Below are 25,957 nucleotides of genomic sequence, written 5' to 3' on the forward strand. Positions count from 1 at the left end.
CGCCTTCTCGGCCCAGGACGTAGCCCCCGCTCGGGTGGAGTGGGCTCCAAACCCTGAAGGGGGCGAGAGACCCTGCGCTAAATAGGCTTCGGAAATGGCCCTTTTTACCCATCTAGCAATGACTGCCGTGGACACTTTCCGCCCCTTATTTCTACCCCAAAACTGAATAAGGAGGTTTTCTTCCAACCTCCAGGCCGAGGTAGACTCCAAATAAGCAAGCAAAAATCTTTTGATGTCCAGGCAATGATACTCCCTTTCTAAATCATTAGAGGGATTTGGGCAAAAGGATGGAAGGACAACATCCTGACTTCTATGGAAGTCCGTAACCACTTTTGGCTGGAAGGACGGGAGAGGCCTAATAATAACTTTGTCATCTAAGATCTGGGTATAAGGAGGAAAAGCCGAGAAGGCTTGAATCTCTGAAATCCTCCTAGCTGAAGTAATGGCCAGTAAAAAGGACATCTTAAAGGAGAGCATATCTATGTCTGACAGGGGCTCAAAAGGTTTTTGTGACAGGGCCGTCAAGACCGTGTTTAGGTCCCAAGGAGGGGACAAAGGTCTTATCGAAGGGCGGATCCTGGAGGCTGCTGACAGAAACCTTTTAACCCAAGGATGAAGGGCCAGCTGAGTATCAAAAAAGTTACTTAAAGCTGCCACATGTACTCTTAGGGTGGAAGCCCTAAGCCCCTTATCCAGGCCAGCTTGTAAAAAGTCTAGGACCCTAGAGACATTTGGAGGAGAGAAGGGGTCAGGATTGATCCCTAAAAAGGAGAAGACTTCCCAGATCTTATTATATTTCCTAGCTGTGGTAGCTTTCCTACTTCCCAGAATGGTGGACACTACTGAATGGGACAGACCCCGACCTAACCAAATCTCCCTCTCAGTCTCCACACTGCCAGGTGCAAGATTTTTGGATTGGGATGCAGGATCGGGCCTTGATATAATAGATCCTCCCGAGGAGGTAAAATCCAGGGGGGGGGGGGCTATCGCTAGGTCTAGGAGGCAGGAGTACCAGGACCTTTTCGGCCACACTGGAGCAACTAAGGTAATCGTCGCTTTCTCCCTCTGGACTTTTTTCAGGACCTGCGGAATTAGGGAAAAAGGAGGTAAGGCGTAACCCTCCTCCTGCGACCAGTTCTGTGCGAATCCGTCTAAAGCTGTTGGATCGTCCAGACGATTTAGGGAGAAGAATCTTTCCACTTTCCTGTTCTTCCTGGAGGCAAATAGGTCGACCGTGGGGAGGCCGAATTTTTGCGTTAACTGGGAGAAAACCTCTGGGTTTAGGCACCAGTCTCCCTGTTTTAGCTGGGTGCGACTCAGAAAATCGGCTACTATGTTCTCTTTCCCTTTTATGTGGACTGCCGACAGGGATAGATGTTTCTGTTCTGCTAGCTAAAAGATCTGGTGACAGAGTGTTGCCAGAGAAGGTACTCTTGTTCCGCCTTGATGGTTGATGTATGCCACTGTTGTCAAATTGTCCGAGTATAGAATTATCTTCCTGAAGGATATGTCTGGAACTATCGCTTTTAATGCCATTTCTACTGCTTTTAGTGCTTTGAAGTTCGAGGTGGCTCTTCTGGTCTTCAAATCCCACCTCCCTTGCCAACCTTTGTTCTCTGAGTGAGCCCCCCAACCCCACGGGCTGGCATCCGTCGTTATTACTATCGGATCCTGAAAAGACCATGGTACCCCTGCTGAGAGATTCTCTGCCACAGTCCACCAAAGAAGAGACACTCTCGCCTCTGCGGATAAGTGGAAAAGCCGGTCTAACGACTGCTTGCAGCCGTCCCATTGGTGCAGAATGCAAGACTGTAGCTTCCTTGTGTGGGCCTGCGCATATAGGACCGCTGGAAAAGTTGCTGTCAGGTGGCCCAGTACTGCCATTGCCCTTCTGAACGAGCAGAGGTAGGATCTGAAAAGATCCCAAACATGCTCCCTGATGGAGAATATCTTGGCGGACGGGAGGAAGGTCTTCTCTACTCGGGAGTCTAAAAGGATGCCTAAAAATACACAAGTCTGAGATGGTGTCAGGCAAGACTTTTCCCAATTTATTTTCCAGCCCAGGCTCTTTAACAGGGCGCAGGAAACCCTGATGTTTTGAATCAATCCTTCTTTGGGCTGGGAAATAAACAGGAAGTCGTCTAAATATGGCAGCAACGGAACCCCTGACAATCTTAGGAAGGAGGCTACCTCCGCAATCACTTTTGTGAAGATTCTGGGGGCTTGTGAAACCCCAAAGGGCAGGGCTCTGTATTGCAGGTGTAGACATTCTCCCTGAACCCAGACCGCTGTCCTCAAATATTTTTGGGAGGACACATGAATTGGCACGTGGTAGTATGCGTCCTCTAAGTCCAGAGTCGCCATCCAGCAATTCTTTGATAGGAGATCTATGGCTTATCTTATGGTCTCCATGCGAAACTTCTTGTAACTGAGGAATCTGTTTAATTTCTTCAGGTTCAAGATTACCCGGAAGGAGCCATTGGGTTTTTTTTACTAAAAAAAGAGGGGAGTGAAAACCCCTGCCCCTCTCTGCCTGCGGAACCGGGACAACTACCCCTTTCCGTAGAAGCAGCAAGACCTCTGACTCTAAGGCCTGTCTCTTGATTAGATCCTTGGGGTAAACTGTCTGTATGAACGAATCCTGGGGACGGGTCAAAAACTCTAGCCGGCACCCCTCTCCAATCCCTCCCAGGATCCAGCCGTTCTTGGTTATCGTCTTCCAGGCTGGGAGAAAGAGAGATCATCTTCCCCCTACCTGGGGTTCAGCATCATTGCTTATCCTTAGGTCTTTGGGCTTAAAAAGGAAACCTCCGGATTTCTTAGGAAATTTATCCTTTTCCCTTCTATCATACTGCCTACCCTTATGCTTTTTATTTTGGTACCTACGAAAAAAAGGGGGGCGTTGAGGAGCTGGAAAACCCTTCTTCTTGTCTGAGGCTTTTTCAAGTATATCGTCAAGGGACGACCCAAAAAGCCTGTCACCCTCACAGGGGATGGAGCACAATCTAGCCTTTAGACTTCAGCCAAATAGCTCTTCTAGCCGCATTGGACATGGCGGATGATCTGGCTGAGAACCTAACTATATCCGTGGAGGCATCAGCTAAAAAATCGACGGCCTTAAAAAAGGTAGGAAGGGAGGCCAAAACTTCTTCCTCCACTGAGGAAGGAGAGGTAAGAGACTGTGATTACACCTGCAACATGGAGGAAGGAGAGGTAAGAGACTGTGATTACACCTGCAACACGGAGGAAGGAGAGGTAAGAGACTGATTACACCTGCAACACGGAGGAAGGAGAGGTGGGAGACTGTGATTACACCTGCAACACGGAGGAAGGAGAGGTAAGAGACTGTGATTACACCTGCAACACGGAGGAAGGAGAGGTAAGAGGCTGTGATTACACCTGCAACACAGAGGAAGGAGAGGTAAGAGACTGTGATTACACCTGCAACACGGAGGAAGGAGAGGTAAGAGATGTGATTACACCTGCAACATGGAGGAAAGAGAGGTAAGAGACTGTGATTACATCTGCAACATGGAGAAAGGAGAGGTAAGAGACTGTGATTACACCTGCAACACGGAGAAAGGAGAGGTAAGAGACTGTGATTACACCTGCAACACGGAGGAAGGAGAGGTAAGAGACTGTGATTACACCTGCAACACAGAGGAAGGAGAGGTAAGAGACTGTGATTACACCTGCAACACGGAGGAATGAGAGGTAAGAGATGTGATTACACCTGCAACACGGAGGAAGGAGAGGTAAGAGACTGTGATTACACCTGCAACACGGAGGAAGGAGAGTTAAGAGACTGTGATTACACCTGCAACACGGAGGAAGGAGAGGTAAGAGACTGTGATTACACCTGCAACACGGAGGAAGGAGAGGTAAGAGACTGTGATTACACCTGCAACACGGAGGAAGGAGAGGTAAGAGACTGTGATTACACCTGCAACACGGAGGAAGGAGAGGTAAGAGACTGTGATTACACCTGCAACACGGAGGAAGGAGAGGTAAGAGACTGTGATTACACCTGCAACACGGAGGAAGGAGAGGTAAGAGACTGTGATTACACCTGCAACACGGAGGAAGGAGAGGTAAGAGACTGTGATTACACCTGCAACACGGAGGAAGGAGAGGTAAGAGACTGTGATTACACCTGCAACACGGAGGAAGGAGAGGTAAGAGACTGTGATTACACTTGCAACACGGAGGAAGGAGAGGTAAGAGACTGTGATCACACCTGCAACACGGAGGAAGGAGAGGTAAGAGACTGTGATCACACCTGCAACACGGAGGAAGGAGAGGTAAGAGACTGTGATTACACCTGCAACACGGAGGAAGGAGAGGTAAGAGACTGTGATTACACCTGCAACACGGAGGAAGGAGAGGTAAGAGACTGTGATTACACCTGCAACACGGAGGAAGGAGAGGTAAGAGACTGTGATTACACCTGCAACACGGAGGAAGGAGAGGTAAGAGATGTGATTACACCTGCAACATGAAGAAGAAGTCCGGGTTCGGGTCTGGGTACCAAACATGCCGATTTTTCTCACGCGCGTGAAAAACGCATTACAATGTTTTGCACCTGCGCGGAAAACATGGAACGTAATCGCAGTGAAAACGGACTTGTTTTAGTGTCTAAATCGCACCATTTTCCCTGAACGCATCCGGCTCCAATCCGCAACGCCCGTGTGAACGGGGCCTTAGGATAGACCTTCAGTCTCCAGGCAATGTCTGGATAGTAAACTGCTCACAGTAGTTATGCCCAGATATGTGCACCCTCACAGTAGTTATGCCAGATATGTGCCCCTCACAGTAGTTATATACAGATATGTGCCCCCTCACAGTAGTTAGGTCCAGATATGTGCCCCTCACAATAGTTATACCCAGATATATGCCCCTTCACAGTAGTTATGCCCAGATATGTGCCCCTCACAATAGTTATACCCAGATATATGCCCCTTCACAGTAGTTATGCCCAGATATATGCCCCTTCACAGTAGTTATGCCCAGATATGTGCCCCTCACAGTAGTTATGCCCAGATATGTGCCCCTCACAGTAGTTATGTCCAGATATGTGCCCCTTCACAGTAGTTATGCCCAGATATGTGCCCCTCACAGTAGTTATGTCCAGATATGTGCCCCTCATAGTAGTTATGCCCAGATATGTGCCCTTCACAGTAGTTATGCCCAGATATGTGCCCCTCACAGTATGTATGTCCATATATGTGCCCCTCACAGTAGTTATGTCCAGATATATGCCTCTTTACAGTAGTTATGTCTAGATATGTGCCCCCTAACAGTAGTTATACCCAGATATGTGCCCCTTCACACTAGTTATGTCCAGATATGTGCCCCTTAGAGTAGTTATACCCAGATATGTGCCCCCTCACAGTAGTTATGGCCAGATATGTGCCCCTCACACTGGTTATGGCAGATATGTGCCTCCTCACAGTAGTTATGCCCAGATATGTGCCCTTCACAGTAGTTATCCCCAGATATGTGCCCCTCACAGTAGTTATGCCCAGATATGTGCCCCTCACAGTAGTTATGTCCAGATATGTGCCCCTCACAGTAGTTATGTCCAGATATGTGCCCCTCACAGTGGTTATGGCAGATATGTGCCTCCTCACAGTAGTTATGCCCAGATATGTGCCCTTCACAGTAGTTATCCCCAGATATGTGCCCCTCACAATAGTTATGCCCAGATATGTGCCCCTCACAGTAGTTATGTCCAGATATGTGCCCCTCACAGTAGTTATGCCCAGATATCTGCCCCTCACAGTAGTTATGCCCAGATATGTGCCCCTCACAGTAGTTATGCCAGATATGTGCCCCCTCACAGTAGTTATGTCCAGATATGTGCCCCTCATAGTAGTTATATACAGATATGTGCCCCCTCACAGTAGTTATGTCCAGCTATGTGCCCCTTCAAAGTAATGTCCAGATATGTGCCCCTCACAGTAGTTATGCCCAGATATGTGCCCCCTCACTGTAGTTATGCCCAGATATGTGCCCCTCACAGTAGTTATGTACAGATATGTGCCCCTCACAGTAGTTATGTCCAGATATGTGCCCTTCACAGTAGTTATGCCCAGATATATGCCCCTCACAGTAGTTATGCCAGATATGTGCCCCCTCACAGTAGTTATGTCCAGATATGTGCCCCTCATAGTAGTTATATACAGATATGCGCCCCCTCACAGTAGTTATGTCCAGCTATGTGCCCCTTCAAAGTAATGTCCAGATATGTGCCCCTCACAGTAGTTATGCCCAGATATGTGCCCCATTACAGTAGTTATGTACAGATATGTGCCCCTCACAGTAGTTATGTCCAGATATGTGCCCCTCACAGTAGTTATGCCCAGATATGTGCCCCCTCACTGTAGTTATGCCCAGATATGTGCCCCTCACAGTAGTTATGTACAGATATGTGCCCCCTCACAGTAGTTATGTCCAGATATGTGCCCCTCACAGTAGTTATGTCCAGATATGTGCCCCTCACAGTAGTTATGCCCAGATATGTGCCCCCTCACTGTAGTTATGCCCAGATATGTGCCCCTCACAGTAGTTATGTACAGATATGTGCCCCCTCACAGTAGTTATGTCCAGATATGTGCCTCCTCACAGTAGTTATGTCCAGATATGTGCCCTTTTCACAGGAGGGGGGAAAAAGTACATCCTCACCTAGTTACTCCAATGATCTGCGCTCCCCAGCAGCAGGTAGGATATATATATATATATATATATCCTCTGTATACGGGGGCCAGTGTGAATGTATCCTGGGGGCCACGGTCAGCGAGGGCTGTATATATATATATCCTCTGTATACGGGGGCGGTGTGAATGTATCCTGGGGCCACATTCAGCGAGGGCTGTATATATATATATATATATCCTCTGTATATGGGGCCGGTGTGAATGTATCCTGGGGGCCACAGTCAGCGAGGGCTGTATATATATATATCCTCTGTATACAGGGGCCGGTGTGAATGTATCCTGGGGGCCACAGTCAGTGAGGGCTGTATATATATATATATATATATATATCCTCTGTATACGGGGCCGGTGTGAATGTATCCTGGGGGCCACAGCCAGCGAGGGCTGTATATATATATATCCTCTGTATACAGGGGCCGGTGTGAATGTATCCTGGGGCCATAGTTAGCGAGGGCTGTATATATATATATCCTCTGTATATGGGGCCGGTGTGAATGTATCCTGGGGCCACAGTCAGCGAGGGCTGTATATATATACAGACGTGGACAAAATTGTTGGTACCCTTTGGTCAATGAAAGAAAAAGTCACAATGGTCACAGAAATAACTTTAATCTGACAAAAGTAATAATAAATTAAAATTCTATAAATGTTAACCAATGAAAGTCAGACATTGTTTTTCAACCATGCTTCAACAGAATTATGTAAAAAAATAAACTCATGAAACAGGCATGGACAAAAATGATGGTACCCCTAGAAAACACAGAACATAATGTGACCAAAGGGACATGTTAATTCAAGGTGTGTCCACTAATTAGCATCACAGGTGTCTACAACCTTGTAATCAGCCATTGGGCCTATATATATGGCTCCAGGTAATCACTGTGTTGTTTGGTGATATGGTGTGTACCACACTCGACATGGACCAGAGGAAGCAAAGGAAAGAGCTGTCTCAAGAGATCAGAAAGAAAATTATAGACAAGCATGTTAAAGGTAAAGGCTATAAGACCATCTCCAAGCAACTAGATGTTCCTGTGAGTACAGTTGCACATATTATTCATAAGTTTAAGATCCATGGGACTGTAGCCAACCTCCCTGGACGTGGCCGCAGGAGGAAAATTGATGACAAATCTAAGAGACGGATAATCCGAATGGTAACAAAAGAGCCTAGAAAGACTTCTAAAGAGATTCAAGGTGAACTTCATGCTCAAGGAACATCAGTGTCAGATCGCACCATCCGTCGTTGTTTGAGCCAAAGTGGACTACATGGGAGACGACCAAGGAGGACACCATTGTTGAAAACGAATCATAAAAAAGCAAGACTGGAATATGCCAAACTACATGTTGACAAGCCACAAAGCTTCTGGGAGAATGTCCTGTGGACAGATGAGACAAAAATCGAAGTTTTTGCCAAGGCACATCAGCTGTATGTTCACAGACGAAAAAATGAAGCATATCAAGAAAAGAACACTGTCCCTACTGTGAAACATGGAGGAGGCTCTGTTATGTTCTGGGGCTGCTTTGCTGCGTCTGGCACAGGGTGTCTTGAATCTGTGCAGGGTACAATGAAATCTCAAGACTATCAAGGAATTCTAGAGAGAAATGTACTAGCCAGTGTCAGAAAGCTTGGTCTCAGTCGCAGGTCATGGGTCTTGCAACAGGACAATGACCCAAAACACACCGCTAAAAACACCCAAGAATGGCTAAGAGGAAAAAATTGGACTATTCTAAAGTGGCCTTCTATGAGCCCTGACCTCAATCCTATTGAGCATCTTTGGAAGGAGCTGAAACATGCAGTCTGGAAAAGGCACCCTTCAAACCGGACACAACTGGAGCAGTTTGCTCATGAGGAGTGGGCCAAAATACCTGCTGAGAGGTGCAGATGTCTCATTGACAGTTACAGGAAGCGTTTGATTGCAGTGATTGCCTCAAAAGGTTGCGCAACAAAATATTAAGTTAGGGGTACCATCATTTTTGTCCATGCCTGTTTCATGAGTTTATTTTTTTACATAATTCTGTTGAAGCATGGTTGAAAAACAATGTCTGACTTTCATTGGTTAACATTTATAGAATTTTAATTTATTATTACTTTTGTCAGATTAAAGTTATTTCTGTGACCATTGTGACTTTTTCTTTCATTGACCAAAGGGTACCAACAATTTTGTCCACGTCTGTATATCCTCTGTATACAGGGGTCGGTGTGACTGTATCCTGGGGCCACAGCCAGCGAGGGCTGTATATATATATATATCCTCTGTATATGGGGCCGGTGTGAATGTATCCTGGGGCCACAGCCAGCGAGGGCTGTATATATATATATCCTCTGTATACAGGGGCCGGTGTGACTGTATCCTGGGGGCCACAGCCAGCGAGGGCTGTATATATATATATCCTCTGTATACAGGGGCCGGTGTGACTGTATCCTGGGGCCACAGTCAGTGAGGGCTGTATATATATATATATATAGATCCTCTGTATACGGGGCCGGTGTGAATGTATTCTGAGGGCCACAGCCAGCGAGGGCTGTATATATATATATATATCCTCTGTATACAGGGGCCGGTGTGACTGTATCCTGGGGGCCACAGCCAGCGAGGGCTGTATATATATATATATATAGCCTCTGTATACAGGGGCCGGTGTGACTGTATCCTGGGGCCACAGTCAGCGAGGGCTGTATATATATATCCTCTATATACAGGGGCCGGTGTGACTGTATCCTGGGGCCACAGTCAGTGAGGGCTGTATATATATATCCTCTGTATACAGGGGCCGGTGTGACTGTATCCTGGGGCCACAGTCAGCGAGGGCTGTATATATATATATAGCCTCTGTATACAGGGGCCGGTGTGACTGTATCCTGGGGCCACAGCCAGCGAGGGCTGTATATATATATATCCTCTGTATACAGGGGCCGGTGTGAATGTATCCTGGGGCCACAGTCAGCGAGGGCTGTATATATATATATATATATATATATATATATATCCTCTGTATACAGGGGCCGGTGTGACTGTTTCCTGGGGCCACAGTCAGCGAGGGCTGTATATATATATATATCCTCTGTATACGGGGCCGGTGTGAATGTATCCTGGGGGCCACAGCCAGCGAGGGCTGTATATATATATATATATCCTCTGTATACAGGGCCGGTGTGAATGTATCCTGGGGCCACAGCCGGCTGTATATCGTCTATATACAGAGAACACACAGCAGTGACCGGGCAGAGATCAGCGCTGCACACCCACTTCCGGTGTCTCCGCTCAGAACCCGCCGTCTACCTGCTGCTCCAGCTGCACCGCCTGTGATAAAGCCTCGGACTGCTCAGCTCCGCCCCCTCATGTCACATGACTGCAGTGTCCTCCCAGGTCCTTCACCACCACCAAGCTCCACTGCTCAGCTCCGCCCCTTAATCATATGACTGTGTTGTCATCCCAGGTCCTTCACCACCTTATTACTCAGCTCCACCCCTTATATCACATGATATTGACATCATCACAGGTCCTTCACCACCTCATTACTAATCTCCGCCCCCTTATAATCACATGATGTAGACGTCATCACAGGTCCTTCACTCCACCACTTTTCTCCATTTATATACTCCTGCCCCTTCTGCTTTGATCACATGATGATGATGATGTCATCACAGGTCCTTCACTCCACCACTTTTCCCCACTTATATGCTCCAGCCCCTTCTGCTCTGATCACATGATGATGACGTCATCACAGGTCCTTCAGCTCATCTTTCTGTCCATGGAGGAGTGAGAGTTCTGAGGAGCAGTCAGGATGGAGGATCCCCTCACATCAGCAGGTAAGAGGAGACACATTGTGTAGATGGATGTGTTCACAGTCACTATGCTTATTGGTGAAGTCTTAAAGGGGTTGTCAGTGACTCCGCCCACACCTGGCTGTTCCTCTTACCTGCTCCCCTCCCCCTGGTTCCCTTTTTGTTTCTGGTCTCCACATATAAACGTCTGTCACGGATCCGGGAAATATGATTCCCACCGCTGGCCGGACTCACCGCGGGGTCTGCAGGAAAGGTCCCCGGGAAGAACGACCCCTTAAAGGGGAGGCCCCATTATAAAGACTTCCCCCTCTACACAGGAGATAAGCGTCTCCTCAGTGGAGGTCTGACTGCTGGGGCCCCGACAATAACCAGAGCAGGGGCCCCGTGGCCCCTCCATTCACCTCTATGGAACTGTTACCCTAAGTTCACACCTGAGCGTTTTACAGCACGTTCCTACGCGCTGTAAAACGCTCAACAAGGAGAAACCAATGCTTCCCTATGGGAATGGTTCTCACCTGGGCGTTTTACAGCGCGTACGATTGCGCTGTATAACGCCCGACGCTCAAACAAGTTCTTGAGCTTTTTTGGGGCGTTTTGTCGCACGTTCCCGTACATAGATATTTGGGAACGCACGACAATGTGTGCACCCCTGTCTCTGTATGCGCGATTGTAAACGCCGGTACAATCGCGCATACAGAGCGCTCCTTTCAGAACGCTCAGGTGTGAACCCAGGGTTAGAGATAATGAGTGACTCCCGAGGCCCCCACTGATTGGCTGAAGGGGCCACAGCGCTCGGGTGATTACTGCGGCCTCAGACTGAGCTCTGCAGAGGTCATGTGACTGATGTATGTGACGTCATCATGGAGGGACCCATAGTACTTGCCCCAGTGCTGCATCCTCTTCACAGCTGATCGACGGGGTGTCAGACCCCCTCCCCCCCTGATATCAGTGACATCCATATCTGTAGCCTGGAGCGGAGTAACCCTAACCGGGGAGGAGAAGGTGAGGGCTGGTGGTGCAGATGGAGCAGCCTGTGGTGCAGGAGAAGGTGAGGGCCGGTGGTGCAGATGGAGCAGCCTGTGGTGCAGGAGAAGGTGAGGGCCGGTGGTGCAGATGGAGCAGCCTGTGGTGCAGGAGAAGGTGAGGGCTGGTGGTGCAGATGGAGCAGCCTGTGGTGCAGATGGAGCAGCCTGTGGTGCAGGAGAAGGTGAGGGCTGGTGGTGCAGATGGAGCAGCCTGTGGTGCAGGAGAAGGTGAGGGCTGCTGGTGCAGATGGAGCAGCCTGTGGTGCAGGAGAAGGTGAGGGCTGGTGGTGCAGATGGAGCAGCCTGTGGTGCAGGAAAAGGTGAGGTCTGGTGGTGCAGATGGAGCAGCCTGTGGTGCAGGAGAAGGTGAGGGCCGGTGGTGCAGATGGAGCAGCCTGTGGTGCAGGAGAAGGTGAGGGCCGGTGGTGCAGATGGAGCAGCCTGTGGTGCAGGAGAAGGTGAGGGCCGGTGGTGCAGATGGAGCAGCCTGTGGTGCAGGAGAAGGTGAGGGCTGGTGGTGCAGATGGAGCAGCCTGTGGTGCAGGAGAAGGTGAGGGCTGGTGGTGCAGATGGAGGAGCCTGTGGTGCAGGAGAAGGTGAGGGCTGCTGGTGCAGATGGAGCAGCCTGTGGTGCAGGAGAAGGTGAGGGCTGGTGGTGCAGATGGAGCAGCCTGTGGTGCAGGAGAAGGTGAGGGCTGGTGGTGCAGATGGAGCAGCCTGTGGTGCAGGAGAAGGTGAGGGCTGGTGGTGCAGATGGAGCAGCCTGTGGTGCAGGAGAAGGTGAGGGCTGGTGGTGCAGATGGAGCAGCCTGTGGTGCAGGAGAAGGTGAGGGCTGGTGGTGCAGATGGAGCAGCCTGTGGTGCAGGAGAAGGTGAGGGCTGGTGGTGCAGATGGAGCAACCTGTGGTGCAGGAGAAGGTGAGGGCTGGTGGTGCAGATGGAGCAGCCTGTGGTGCAGGAGAAGGTGAGGGCTGGTGGTGCAGATGGAGCAGCCTGTGGTGCAGGAGAAGGTGAGGGCTGGTGGTGCAGATGGAGCAACCTGTGGTGCAGGAGAAGGTGAGGGCTGGTGGTGCAGATGGAGCAGCCTGTGGTGCAGGAGAAGGTGAGGGCTGGTGGTGCAGATGGAGCAGCCTGTGGTGCAGGAGAAGGTGAGTGCTGGTGGTGCAGGAGAAGGCGAGGGCTGGTGGTGGAGATGGAGCAGCCTGTGGTGCAGGAGAAGGCGAGGGCTGGTGGTGGAGATGGAGCAGCCTGTGGTGCAGGAGAAGGTGAGGGCTGGTGGTGGAGATGGAGCAGCCTGTGGTGCAGGAAAAGGTGAGGTCTGGTGGTGCAGATGGAGCAGCCTGTGGTGCAGGAAAAGGTGAGGGCTGGTGGTGCAGGAGAAGGTGAGGGCTGGTGGTGCAGATGGAGCTGCTTGTGGTGCAGGAGAAGGTGAGGGCTGGTGGTGCAGATGGAGCAGCCTGTGGTGCAGGAGAAGGTGAGTGCTGGTGGTGCAGATGGAGCAGCCTGCGGTGCAGGAGAAGGTGAGGGCTGGTGGTGCAGATGGAGCAGCCTGTGGTGCAGGAGAAGGTGAGATAAAATCCCAATGCGCCATTGTTCTACATGTATGACTAAAAGTGTCCATGTAGTTTATGGTACATCGGTCAGACAAAGAGAAATAAAGGTACGATTAAACGAACATAAATCTAATATTAGACGATATATGGAAATGCAGGAAGTGAATGCAGGTGGAACAAAGGAAAACAAGTATGTGCAACACTGTTATGAAATGAAACATAAATGGCACGATGTAAAATGGCTAGTGCTGGGCGGCATTAATGAAGGTCCTGCTCTGGCAGAAAATAAACAGAGATTGCTACAATACGAGACTAGATGGATAATACTATATCCTAAAGGGTTAAATGAAATCTACAACATAAATATTCTATGTACGTCTGTGAAAACTGAAGCTGTTAGTGAAGATATGTAAATTTGAAATGATGATGATGGAAAGAGATTGTATTTAAAGCGCATGGTTACAACCCACAGGCACGCATGAATAAGGGGGGCCGAAACGTGGCGCAGCATGGAGTAGCAATCAGTTCAGCGCTGTCAGGATTACTATGCATTATAGCGATTCATTTATATGAAAAATAAAAGATCTGAAAAATATAAGCAAAGCTTCAAAAGAGTGAGTAGCAGGATGATTATTAGAATTCTGTATGTATTATTGCCCCCCGATGTAGATGTAGTCTGAAGCGGCGGGCTGGACTCGGCTATCTCCGGAGCGGCGAGCTGGACTCGGCTATCTCCGGAGCGGGGAGCTGGACTCGCCTGTCTCCGGAGCGGCGGGCTGGGCTCGGCTGTCTCCGGAGCGGGGAGCTGGGCTCGGCTGTCTCCGGAGCGGGGAGCTGGGCTCGGCTGTCTCCGGAGCGGCGGGCTGGGCTCGGCTGTCTCCGGAGCGGCGGGCTGGGCTCGGCTGTCTCCGGAGCGGCGGGCTGGGCTCGGCTGTCTCCGGAGCGGCGGGCTGGGCTCGGCTGTCTCCGGAGCGGCGGGCTGGGCTCGGCTGTCTCCGGAGCGGCGGGCTGGCTCGGCTGTCTCCGGAGCGGCGGGCTGGGCTTCGGCTGTCTCCGGAGCGGCGGGCTGGGCTCGGCTGTCTCCGGAGCGGCGGGCTGGGCTCGGCTGTCTCCGGAGCGGCGGGCTGGGCTCGGCTGTCTCCGGAGCGGCGGGCTGGGCTCGGCTGTCTCCGGAGCGGCGGGCTGGGCTCGGCTGTCTCCGGAGCGGCGGGCTGGGCTCGGCTGTCTCCGGAGCTTCGGGCTGGGCTCGGCTGTCTCCGGAGCTTCGGGCTGGGCTCGGCTGTCTCCGGAGCGGCGGGCTGGGCTCGGCTGTCTCCGGAGCTTCGGGCTGGGCTCGGCTGTCTCCGGAGCTTCGGGCTGGGCTCGGCTGTCTCCGGAGCGGCGGGCTGGGCTCGGCTGTCTCCGGAGCTTCGGTCTGGGCTCGGCTGTCTCCGGAGCTTCGGGCTGGGCTCGGCTGTCTCCGGAGCGGCGGGCTGGGCTCGGCTGTCTCCGGAGCGGCGGGCTGGGCTCGGCTGTCTCCGGAGCGGCGGGCTGGGCTCGGCTGTCTCTGGAGTGGTATAATAGTCATCCCCGACCACTATGGATGAGGATAACCTGCTTTGCTGTGCTTTCATTTTTCCCTCCCCGCCTTCCAGAAACCGCACAGCCACATGAGAGCAGTTTTTTTGCAAGACAAGTTGTATTGTTTAATGGCGGCATTTCATTTACCATGGCAAGTATAGGAAAAAGGGGGAAAATGATTTGTGAGGTGAAAATTAAAAAATGGCGACGACAAATATATCTAGTTTTATTTGTTTTTCATCATTTAAAAAAACAAGAAAACTTTTGAAAAAAATACTAATTTTCAGTGCCGTTTTCTGACCCCATAACTTTTTTATATTTCACCTACAGAGTCAGGAGCTCCGTTTTTTGGGAGTTAGGTGTAGGGTTTTTTTGTATAATTTTTGGGTAAGTTTTTAGGGGAACAATGTGACCAAACAATGGAGAATTGCCCATTTAGATTTTTTCTACTACAGCATTCACAGCGCAGGAAAAATATTGTAATAGTTTGGACATTTTCCAACACGATACCTTTTACGTTAATTTTGTGTAAAAATAGGGAATTAAGTGATTAGAATTATTTTTATAATTATTTTTGTGTTTTTTTTTACCGTATTTTTCACCCTATAAGACGCACCTGCCCATAAGACTCTTTTGAGGAGGAAAATAAGAAGAATTTTTTTTTTAACCAAAAGGTGTGCTTTTGGTGGGTTTTGAACTAATGGTGGTCTGTGGGTGACACTATTTTGGGGAATCTGTTGATGACCCTGTTATGGGGGATCAGTAGGTGACACTGTTATGGGGGATCAGTAGGTGACACTGTTATGGGGGATCAGTAGGTGACACTGTTATGGGGGATCTGTTGGTGACACTGTTATGGGGATCTCTGGATGGCTGTTATTGGGGTCTCTGGATGGCACTGTTATGCAGATCTGTGGATGACACTGTTATGGGGGGGATCTGTGGTTGACACATATATAGCATCTTATGCTATGTGTCATCCACAGATCCCCTCCATAACAGTGTCCCTGTAGTGTGAATGACCCCCAATACAGGGGGTGGGGGTCGCATCTGGTTTTCTAATGACAGCGGGGCCCGTGCAGTGACTGTATTCTACTACACGGGCCCCGCTCACTGTATATAATCGTATCTGTAATTGTAGGCATTGTTAATGTATAAAAATTCTGGGTAATCAGCGCCTATATTACGGCACTTACAAGCGCTCGGTAGGAGGGAGGAGGCAGGCCGGGAGGACGGGCACTAGCAGCGTGAGTCACTACGTCATGCTCCTACAATTACAGATACGATTATATACAGTGAGCGGGGCCTGTGTAGTAGAATACAGTCACTGCACGGGCCCCGCTGTCATTATAAAACCAGATGCCGTCCCCCAGCCCCTCCTCCCTCTCAGCTGATACACCCGCCGCGCGGTATCGCGGCGTATCATTGAAAATTCTGCAAAATGCAGCATTCGCCCGATAAGACGCACTGCTATTTCCCCCCCACTTTTGGGGGGGGGGGGGGGGAGTGCGTCTTATAGGGTGAAAAATACAGTATGTTAAAATGTTTTATTTTCTTTGCTGTAATTTTTTGTTAGAGGACATGTACATGTGATCTTCTGATCGCTTGTATCATAGACTATAATATGGGACTTTTGTAATAACAATAGATCGGGGAGACCCACAATTTCTCACTCCTTTTGTGTCACCTCTGTCTCCTTATAGATTGTAAGGTCTTGTGATCAGAGTTATTATTATGTGTCTTACACCTCGGAATATCCTGAGGAAGAAATGAAAGCCGAGTATCTGGATGGAACAGCAGCTCCAGGCCTGGGAATTCTATGTGGGGTTTGGTAGAAAGTTGGTGAGGAGCAGAACATTGTTATTTAGGCCCCGATCACTAAACCGAGAAGTGAAGGAGCTGAGAGAAGAGTCTGATCTATAGACAGATCTACAGGAGGCCATGTATTCAGTCACTGTGTGCTTGTGTCTCCACAGATGGATCCAGGAGGAGAAATCCCCCCGAAAGATGTCCCTGTCCTCTGTATTCCCAGGACTGTCCAGAGGAGAAGCTCCCAGAGAACCATCAGGTAGATGGAGCTGAAGTCTCCCCAGAATCTGACCAGAAAGAGATTGAACCAAAGATCATTTTACATTTTTTATTTTAGGATGAAAATCTGATAGATATTAAGGTTGAGGTTAAAGATGAATCAGAAGAGGAGACGGATTTATGGGGCGATCAGCTGTGTAAGGAGGGGGGCTGTCATGGGTCACCTGGATACTACTCCCATCATCTCATCATATGTAATCAGTCTTTTCTGTCCCTGTGTGTTTCCTACAGATGGACTCGTAGAAAGAAATCCCGCTGAGAGGTGTCCTCGTTCTCTGCATTCCCAGAACTGTCCAGAGGAGAAGCTCCCAGAGAACCATCAGGTAGATGGAGCTGAGCCCTATACACATCTATATAGGGGGGTCCTGCAGTTATAGAGGGGTCATAGATTGTGGGGGTCTCTTATATGGACCTGTTAGATTTCCCACCTGTCTGCTGTATTGTACTGAATTATTACAGATGACAAATCAGGGGAAATATCTGACTGATATTAAAGTGGAGGATGGAGAAGAGCAGATGATGGGCGATCCCCCGTGTAAGAGTGAGGTGGAGGAGGACATTCCAGTCCAAGTGACCACAGGTATGGAATAATGAATGGAGAAAGCGAATTGGGAGGTTTCTTCAGGTGAGGCTCCAATTTAGAGCTCCAGTAAAGTAGCACTACAGGCAGTGAATCTGTTGTCCTGGCAAATTCACCACTGTGTGTGCAGGAGAGTCTCCCCATACCCAGTGTGAGATCAGGTAGGACAGTAATATTGGAGGGACACTATAAACCTTTGCAGTAAAGTGATGCCCAAGTTGCATTGATGGGCTGAATAAATTGGTAGAGGACAGTCCTGGTTACCAGACAAGGTTTTGATGCTTATTAGATTTGTATCACTGAGTGTAGAGCAGAGTCCTGGATGCTGAGGGAGGACATCTTCCTCCAGGGTCCACTTCTGGAAAAAGTGTGTTTCTAGACCAATAGGAATGTTATAAATTTGTCCACTATGGCTTAAAAAAACCAATCACAAATTCCATTTTTAATCCTCGCAGAAAATCTCAGTAGGAACGTTGAAGAAAATTTCTTGTTATTACGGAATTACAAATCTGAAGATGAAGATTTCATGCAGTGCTCGACACAAGAAAATCTCATTACCAGAAATGTACATATTGGACTTCACAATACTGATCTGTCATATTATCCGGCTAAGTGTGAGGAACCTTCTCCTGACCAATCACAGATTGGTGCCACAAGTACAGATCAGAAAGAGGAAAAAAGTTTTCAGTGCTGGGAATGTGGAAAACAGTTTCCATACCTCTCAGGTCTTTTTATACACAGAAGAATTCACACAGGAGAGAAACCATACTCCTGTTCAGAATGTGGGAAATGTTTTACCCGTAAAACAGGCCTTGATAAACATAAGAGAATTCACACAGGAGTGAGACCATATTCATGTTCAGAATGCGGGAAATGTTTTACAGACAAACCAAGTCTTGTCATACATGAGAGAATTCACACAAGGGAGAAGCTGTATTCATGTTCAGAATGTGGCAAATGTTTTGCAGATAGAGCACATCTTGTTATACATGAGAGAATTCACACAGGGGAGAAGCCGTATTCGTGTTCATTATGTGGGAAATGTTTTGCAAATAAATCAGGTCTTGTTGTACATGACAGAATTCACACAGGAGAGAAGCCGTATTCCTGTTCAGAATGTGGGAAGCGATTTGCAGGTAAATCAAGTCTTTCTGCACACCAGAAAACTCACACAGGAGAGAAGCCATACACATGTTCTGAATGTCAGAAATGTTTTACTGATAAATCACAACTTGTTAGACATAAGAGAGTTCATACAGGAGAGAAGCCATATTCATGTTCAGAATGTGGGAAGTGTTTTACAAATAAGTTAAATTTGGTTATACATGAAAAAAATCACAAAGGAGAGAGGATGTATTCATGTTCAGAATGTGGGCGATATTGTTCAGATAAATCCAGTCTTGTTAGACATGAGAGACTTCACACAGGAGAGAGGCCATATTCATGTTCAGAATGTGGGAAATGTTTTATTTCTACAGCCAGTCTTCGGCATCATCAGAGAAGTCACATTGGAGAGAAGCTATTTTGATGTTCTCCTTGGGAAAATCAAATCTAATTTTGGAACACTAAGAGAATTCACACGGAGAAGAAACTGTATTCATGTATGGAACATGAGAAATGTAATAAGAGAAACAAATATGTTTAACCCATCAGGTTATTCACAGACAGTGCAGCCAATAAGAATTTAGTTTTTTGGGGGGAGAAGTAGAATTAGCCTGGTTCTTCCACCTAAATTTATATTTACCTAAGATCAACAGAGAGGAAAAGCATTGTGGGTATAAGGAAAAGAAGAGGCTCATTTACTGTCAGAAGAATTGTCCCCATGAAGAATTGTCCCCATGAACTTTGCTCCATCTTACTGCATTCATATCTCCATATCTCCACCCACACTGCAGGAGACTCCAGAGCGACTTTCCATGGATTTTATATTTTTCTTTTAACACGTCGACATACCAACAGTTTATTCAAGCAGTAAATAAATATAAAGGTAATGGAATTAAAGAAAATAATTTAATTTGCAGCAATTAGTTGTGCAACTTCATTCTGGGTTTGGTCTCTGATAATCAGTAACATAGTCAATAAGGTTGAAAAATGACTCAGGTCTATCTAGTCCACTGTAATCCTACACTGTTGATATTGAAGACTAAAAACCCTTGTAAGTTGGTCACCAATTGCCACAGACTCCAAATATTGCCTGACAACCAGAAAAAACGCATTTTTCGCCCCATAAGATGCAACTAATTTTTAGAGGACAATAAGAAAAAAAAAAAGGCAAGTAAGAATTTTTTTTTTTTCGTTAGACCTCAGGTCAGACCAGCAGTCAGACCCCCACTGTTAATCAGACCTCGGCTCACAGCCCCTATCAGACCCCCCAATGCTAATAGGACCCCAATTAGACCTCAGCTCAGACCCCAATTTGAATGGCCCCCAATCAGACCTCAGATAAGAGCCCCATGCCTCTCATCAGCCCCCATATGAGCCCCCATGCCTTATATGAGCCCCCATGCCTCTCATCCACCCCTACATAAGCCCTCATGCCTCTCATTAGCCCCCATATGAGCGTCCATGCCTCATCAGCCCCCATATGAGCACCCATGCCTCTCATCAGCCCCCATATGAGTCCTCATGTTTCTCATCAGCCCCCATATGAGCGCCCATGCCTCTTAGCCCCCATATGAGCGCCCATGCCTCTTAGCCCCTATATGAGCGCCTATGCCTTTCATCAGCCCTCATATGAGCCTCCATGCCTCTCATCAGTCCCCATATGAGCCCCCGTGCCTCTTATCAGCCCCCATATGAGTGCCCATGCTTCTCATCAGCCCCCATGCCACAGCGAACTTAAAATAAAAAAAACACTTAGCTCTCTTGTGCTGGACGTTGCTGCTCCTCACCTCCAATGCCTTCATCCTGCTGCCAGCTGTGCTGTGAACTGCTCCGCACAGCGTGTGGTCACAGAGCGCCCTCACGCTGTGCAAAGCCACAGCCGACAGCCAAGGACCAGGAAGCGGTGAGTATAGAGCTTTCACCTCTTTCCGGTACTTATAAGCACTTCTATAATAGAAGGGCTCATTAGTATTCGCCCCATGAGATGCTGGGGCATTTTCCCCCCACTTTGGGTGTAAAAAGTGCATCTTATGGGCGAAAAATATGGTAAATCCCTGGATCAGCCTCCCTTCTCTGGAAATCTAGTGTCCGTACCTTGTAGATTGTAAGCCCTCGCGGGCAGGGCCATCTCTTTTTCTTTACCAGTCTGTAACTCGTCTTGTTTATGCTTTTTGTCTGTATTATGTATGTACACTGCTTATATGTACAGCGCCGCGGAATGAATGGCGCTATAATAATAATAAATATTTTTACGTTCGAGAAAGACATCAAGGCCCCTTGAATCGACCATCACCACCTTCTCTGGCAGAATCAAGACATTTGCCTGTTCCTAATACTGCAGACCAATGATCACGATCGGTCCAGAATACATGATGGTTGGGTTTTAGAAACCCTGCACCCGACCAATCCTCTGTTATCCCTTTGTCCTATGACAGCACCAGGAGAGAGGGATCCACCTCCCAGGACAGGAAACCCACAGGTAAAAAACTTCACAGACGCCCCTCCTCCTCAGTGGTTTCCTGTACTAGGAGGACAACCTGCAGGTGTTTGTTATTTTCAGTGGGGAGTAGTTTCTCCCTTTTGACATTACAGGCTGGCTGGAGAAGGTGTGCGCCAGGTGACCCCGCTCCACACACGTGGAGGGAGACGGACGGCTGAAATACCGGGTGCCGAAGCCCTCTCTACCCTCTCTTCAACCCTCCCTGCTCTGTACCTGAACAGGATCGGCCATACCGAGGACATGTGCGGCGCGGGCAGCGAGCGCAGGGCGGAAAAAACAACAAGGAAGTGAAGATCCGGGACGCAGGAAGGGGCGGAGCTTAGGTGGGAGGCGGCAAGTTTGAAAAGGAAGGAGCGCAGAGCGTCCAGAGCAGCACATAGCTTCTGCCTGGCGTTCGTGTGCAGTCTCTAAGGATAAAGCCAGTATCCAGCCAGTCTCCCCTGTGATCTTTGCTGGGGTCTTCCAGATCCAGGGCTATAGGGATATTTCCAGCATGGATCTCTGGATCAGAGGGAATGGTCTCGGAACCCTTCTGTTTTCAGCAAGATTGTCAAGTTATGGGGGATGCCTCAAGTAGATCTTTTTGCCACCAGGGAGAACAGGAAGGTAAAAAGATTCTCCTCCCTGTCTCCCAGGGATCGACCAGATGCGATAGACGCTCTGGTTCAGCCTTGGAGTCGGGGTCTATTATATGCCTTCCCTCCACTTCAGTTGATACCGAGGGTTCTCAAGAAGGTCAGGGAAGACAAAGCCAGAATCATCATGATTGCTCCCTTCTGGCCACGTCGAGTGTGGTTCTATTGGCTGAGAGTGATGTCAATAGCAGATCCTTGGGTCCTTCCGGAGATCCCAGATCTTCTTTTTCAGGGTCCTATTGTCCACCCCCCTGTGAAAAGGCTCTATTTCACAGCGTGGCTTTTGAACGGCGCCTTTTACTAGATAGAGGTCTTTCTGAATCGGTGGTTGCTACCATGCTGTTAAGTATGAAGCCGGTAACTACTAATATCTATGCTAGAACTTGGATTACCTTTTTTAAGTTTCTAGGAGTCCCTCCTTGCACATCCTACCCTCTTCAGTTAAGTAAAATCTTGGATTTTCTTTAGAGAGGTGTGGAGAAAGGCCTAGCACTAAGTACTATCAAGGTCCAGGTGGTCGCTCTCAGTGTTTTATTCGATTACAGGTTGGCGTGTCATCCTTGGATTATAAAGTTTTGTAAATCAATATCTAGGAGTCTCCCTGCCAGGAATTTCAAAGCTCCTCCTCGGGATCTTAATCTGGTGTTAAGGGCCTTGGTTAAACCTCCCTTTAGTCCTGTAGACTGCCTGCCAATTAAGTTCCTGGCCTTGGAATGTATTTTTTTGGTAGCTATTACATCAGCCAGGAGAATTTGTGAGCTTCAGGCTCTTTCCATTAGCCCTCCATATACGATTTTCCAAGATGATTGTGTCCGTCTTAGGCCAGACCCAGCATTTTTACCCAAAGTAGTATCGCAATTCCATAGAAGTCAGGAAGTGATTCTTCCTTCCTTCTATGAGAATCTGAGGAACGAGGAAGAGGCAGATTTCCATTCTTTGGATGTTAGAGAATGTGTCCTAAGGTACCTAGAGGCTACAAAAGGTTGGAGGAAGTCCTCTTCATTGTTTGTCTTATTTTCAGGCCAGAATAAGGGAAAATCAGCTAGTAAAAGTACTTTAGCCCGTTGGGTCAAGCAGGCTATTTCTTTGGCATATCTTTCTATGCAGGAACCTGTCTCGTCTGGCTGGTCGGCCCATTCTACAAGAGCGGTAGCAACTTCCTGGGCAGAAAAGGCAGAGGTTTCTATACAAGACATTTGCAGAGCAGCAACGTGGTCTTCTGCTTCTACCTTCTATAGACACTATAGATTAAACCTGTCAGAAGTGTCTAAACTTTCCTTTGGACGCAAAGTCCTTCAGGCTGCGGGCCCCCCCTAATTTTTCACTCTCTGGGATATCTCCTGGTGCTGTCATAGGACGAAGGGATAAATGATCATTACGTACCGGTAATGTTGTTTTCCGGAGTCCATGACAGCACCACTTTGATTCCCCCCCCCCCCGTTTCCTTTCCACCTTACTCCTCTTCCATTCTGTTCTTTTTGGTGTTGGATCCTGCATCACTGGGTGTGCAGTAAAAAAAAAAAACTATAATACTTAACTCGTATAATGACCGAAACAATGAGATGGAGCTGGTCCCGATGTACTGAAGATGTCTCTTGTCTCGTCTATAAAAACCACTGAGGAGGAGGGGCGTCTGTGAAGATTTATACCTGTGGGTTTCCTGTCCTGGGAGGTGGATCCCTCTCTCCTGGTGCTGTGATGGACTCCGGAAAACAACATTACCGGTACGTAATGATCATTTTCCTGCATCCACCCCTACATGTGAAATAGCATTTTGAACAGAGGTGGGAGCACAGCTGTGAGGAAAGCGTATCGGGCGTGCCAGGACACTGCAGCTCAGCTCCCATTACAGTGGGTGTGAACACCAGTAACCAGGCATGGCCACTACTCTATATACACATTCAAATTCTGTCTCCGCTCATAGTGCTATTTACCACGTGGGGGAAGATGCAGGGAACAGAGGATCGGTCAGAAATTTACTCGCCACATACTGATGAACTATCCAGAAAATTGGTCTGGAAAAATTAGGAGAATGAATAACAACCAACCACACGGCACCTTCTGTGTTATCGCTGGAAGGAACGTCTGGGGAGGTGGAAGTGCTTGTTATAGGCAAGAAGTGTGTAAGAATTATGTAAAGCCCCCATGTGCTGTACAGAATAATGACCGTCAGCCCACCCTGCAAAAAGAAGCTGAGCTATTGCAACGGATTGGTGGAGGGAGGCTAAGGATAGGCCATCACTTGCAAAACGTTGGACATCCCCTTTAAATATTTAAAAGATGATTGTGGGGTGGGGTGTGTTCCTATTATGAGCCTGCCGCTTGGGAATGACCAGAATAGGAGGGTAGAGGTTAGTGTGGCCCTGAATAGGAGTGGGCAGGTTGTGGTGGCTCTACATAGCAGAGGATCAGCGATGATGTGACATGTAACCACTGTCTGTTGACTGCAATGGTGGTTACATAAAGTACTGCATGAGATCAGGTGGAGGAGCTGCAGCCACAGGACCCTCATTCTCACACATCCGCCAGTGCTCAATAGATGAGGGGACAGAGGTTATTTTAGGATTCCTGCTTTTTCAAATATAAGCAAGAAGGGACATTACAAATTGCGGCAGCAAGACTGTCGGGTTAACAACCCTCATCAACCTCAGCGCTGGCCTCTGAGATATATTTAAGGACACACTGATCCACTGTAGCTGAGGCTCCACCAGAGCTGATAAAGGGTAGGATGAACTACTCTTAGAGAGGAAGGAGTATTGGAGGCAGCAGAGGTGCTTGCCCGCTCCTCACCCTCTGCGGCTCAGTAGCTGTCTGTGCAGGTGAATTGGCAATAGATGAGGCACCCTCTGATCCTTCATCCTCCATGTTATCAGTTCTACAAGAGACCAAAAACACCTCATGTGAAGGTTCTCATTCATCCAGGACATGGTATGTCAGTAGTAATAAGCCAGAGCTCCCACACAGATCATGTTTCCCACAGTGGACATATTCATCTGAAATTAGCCTAATAAACTCAGTCATGCAAATCAAGGAGCAGCTCACCTTCTCCTCCCTGTTCTATTACAGTGTGTGGATGATCGGAAGAAAAAATGTAGGTGTGCTCAAACCCTGTCACACCGAGCACGGACCATGCCAGGAACCACGGCGTTACTTGAGTAAAAAGAGAAAAGGGTCCAGCTCAATTAAAATGTTACCTTTATTTTTCAGTGCAGATAAAAGCCAGTTACACTCCAGTCTACATGTTTCGTATCAAGGACAATAGCGATCCTTCTTTTATCAATCATGTGTGGATGATTGATTGTGGGGTACCTACAGTGAAACAGTGTGTCATGTAAGCCAAATACCCCACTAGCACTAGTAAGAATCCTCACCCAATGCCATGGAGGTAGGCAGAGACTGTTGAGTTATTACTTATTAGTAGGTCTGGATCCTGTAATCATGAGACCCCCCTTTTTTGTGTGTGAGCAGCTACAGCTGAACATGTTAAAAATACCTCGTTCTTGGCAACCCTCTGGTGCTACAAGTGTCCCATGCGGTGTCTGAAATTTTGTAGCAAGCCTAAATCAGACATCTGTCCATGGCTAGACTCGCCAAATTTGAGATTTTACCTCTCACTCCTAGGAATGAGCGAATTGATTCGCATACAACTTCGGTCCAATACTGTACGGAGCAGAATGTATTGGCTCAGATGAGCCGAAGTTATTACTTCGCGAAGTCTCGCGTGACTTCGCGTAATAACTTCATAGATTAATTTTTACTGTAAAATGGTTCAATTTTCCATTGGTTCCAAGGTACCACGAATTAATAACGTCAGCTCATCTGAGCCAATACATTCTAATACTGTACGGAGCGCTACGTATAGTATTGGACCGAAGTTGTATGCGAATCGACTTCGGATGTTTCTGGGTTGGCCAGAAGCCTGGACAGTGAGCACCTAGGACTGGGTTATATTTGCCCCAACAGCAATAGGCAGACTACTCTACCCTGACCTTATACCTGGAGGAGTTGCATGAACATCTGTCAAAGGTACATTTGCAATTGGCGCCTCCCCCCAGTGCCCTCCAATAACACGCGTCCTAGGTGTAGGAATGCTGAGTGGTAAAGTGCGGCATAAAATGCCTCTTTGTGTGTGTCACGGTGCTCCTACCTGGATACTGCTGGACCCCAGGCTTTGGCTCCAAAGCAATAAATAGGGGGAATAATTTAGGGATTTGAAGAAATAACTTAAGTCCAGACGTTGAGATGATGTTCAACAGCAGCTTTACTTTGCATAAACGTTCTCCAGAACGGTTGACAGGCTTTGTCTTGGTTCCAGCAGGCTTTAGCATGAAACTGGCAGGCAAACTCAACTCTGCTACATCTGTTTCTCTCTGACTCTGCTGTACTCACACGCTGGCTGTATAACTCAGCTT

General features: G+C 48.2%; 1 protein-coding gene across 1 annotated transcript; it reads left to right on the forward strand.

Annotated features, from left to right (window-relative positions):
• Nucleotides 1-14,786: 14,786 nt before the first annotated feature.
• LOC122935206 (zinc finger protein 501-like) lies at nt 14,787-19,326 on the forward strand. Its single transcript, XM_044290970.1, has 6 exons — nt 14,787-14,793; nt 16,615-16,706; nt 16,785-16,863; nt 16,958-17,049; nt 17,186-17,306; nt 17,762-19,326. The coding sequence occupies exons 1-6, from the start codon at nt 14,787-14,789 to the stop codon at nt 18,832-18,834; spliced, it is 1,464 nt and encodes a 487-aa protein (XP_044146905.1). The 3' UTR covers nt 18,835-19,326.
• The last annotated feature ends 6,631 nt before the right edge of the window (nt 19,327-25,957 follow it).

Source organism: Bufo gargarizans, chromosome 4, assembly GCF_014858855.1.
Source record: "Bufo gargarizans isolate SCDJY-AF-19 chromosome 4, ASM1485885v1, whole genome shotgun sequence".
In the NCBI taxonomy this organism is placed as follows: domain Eukaryota; kingdom Metazoa; phylum Chordata; class Amphibia; order Anura; family Bufonidae; genus Bufo; species Bufo gargarizans.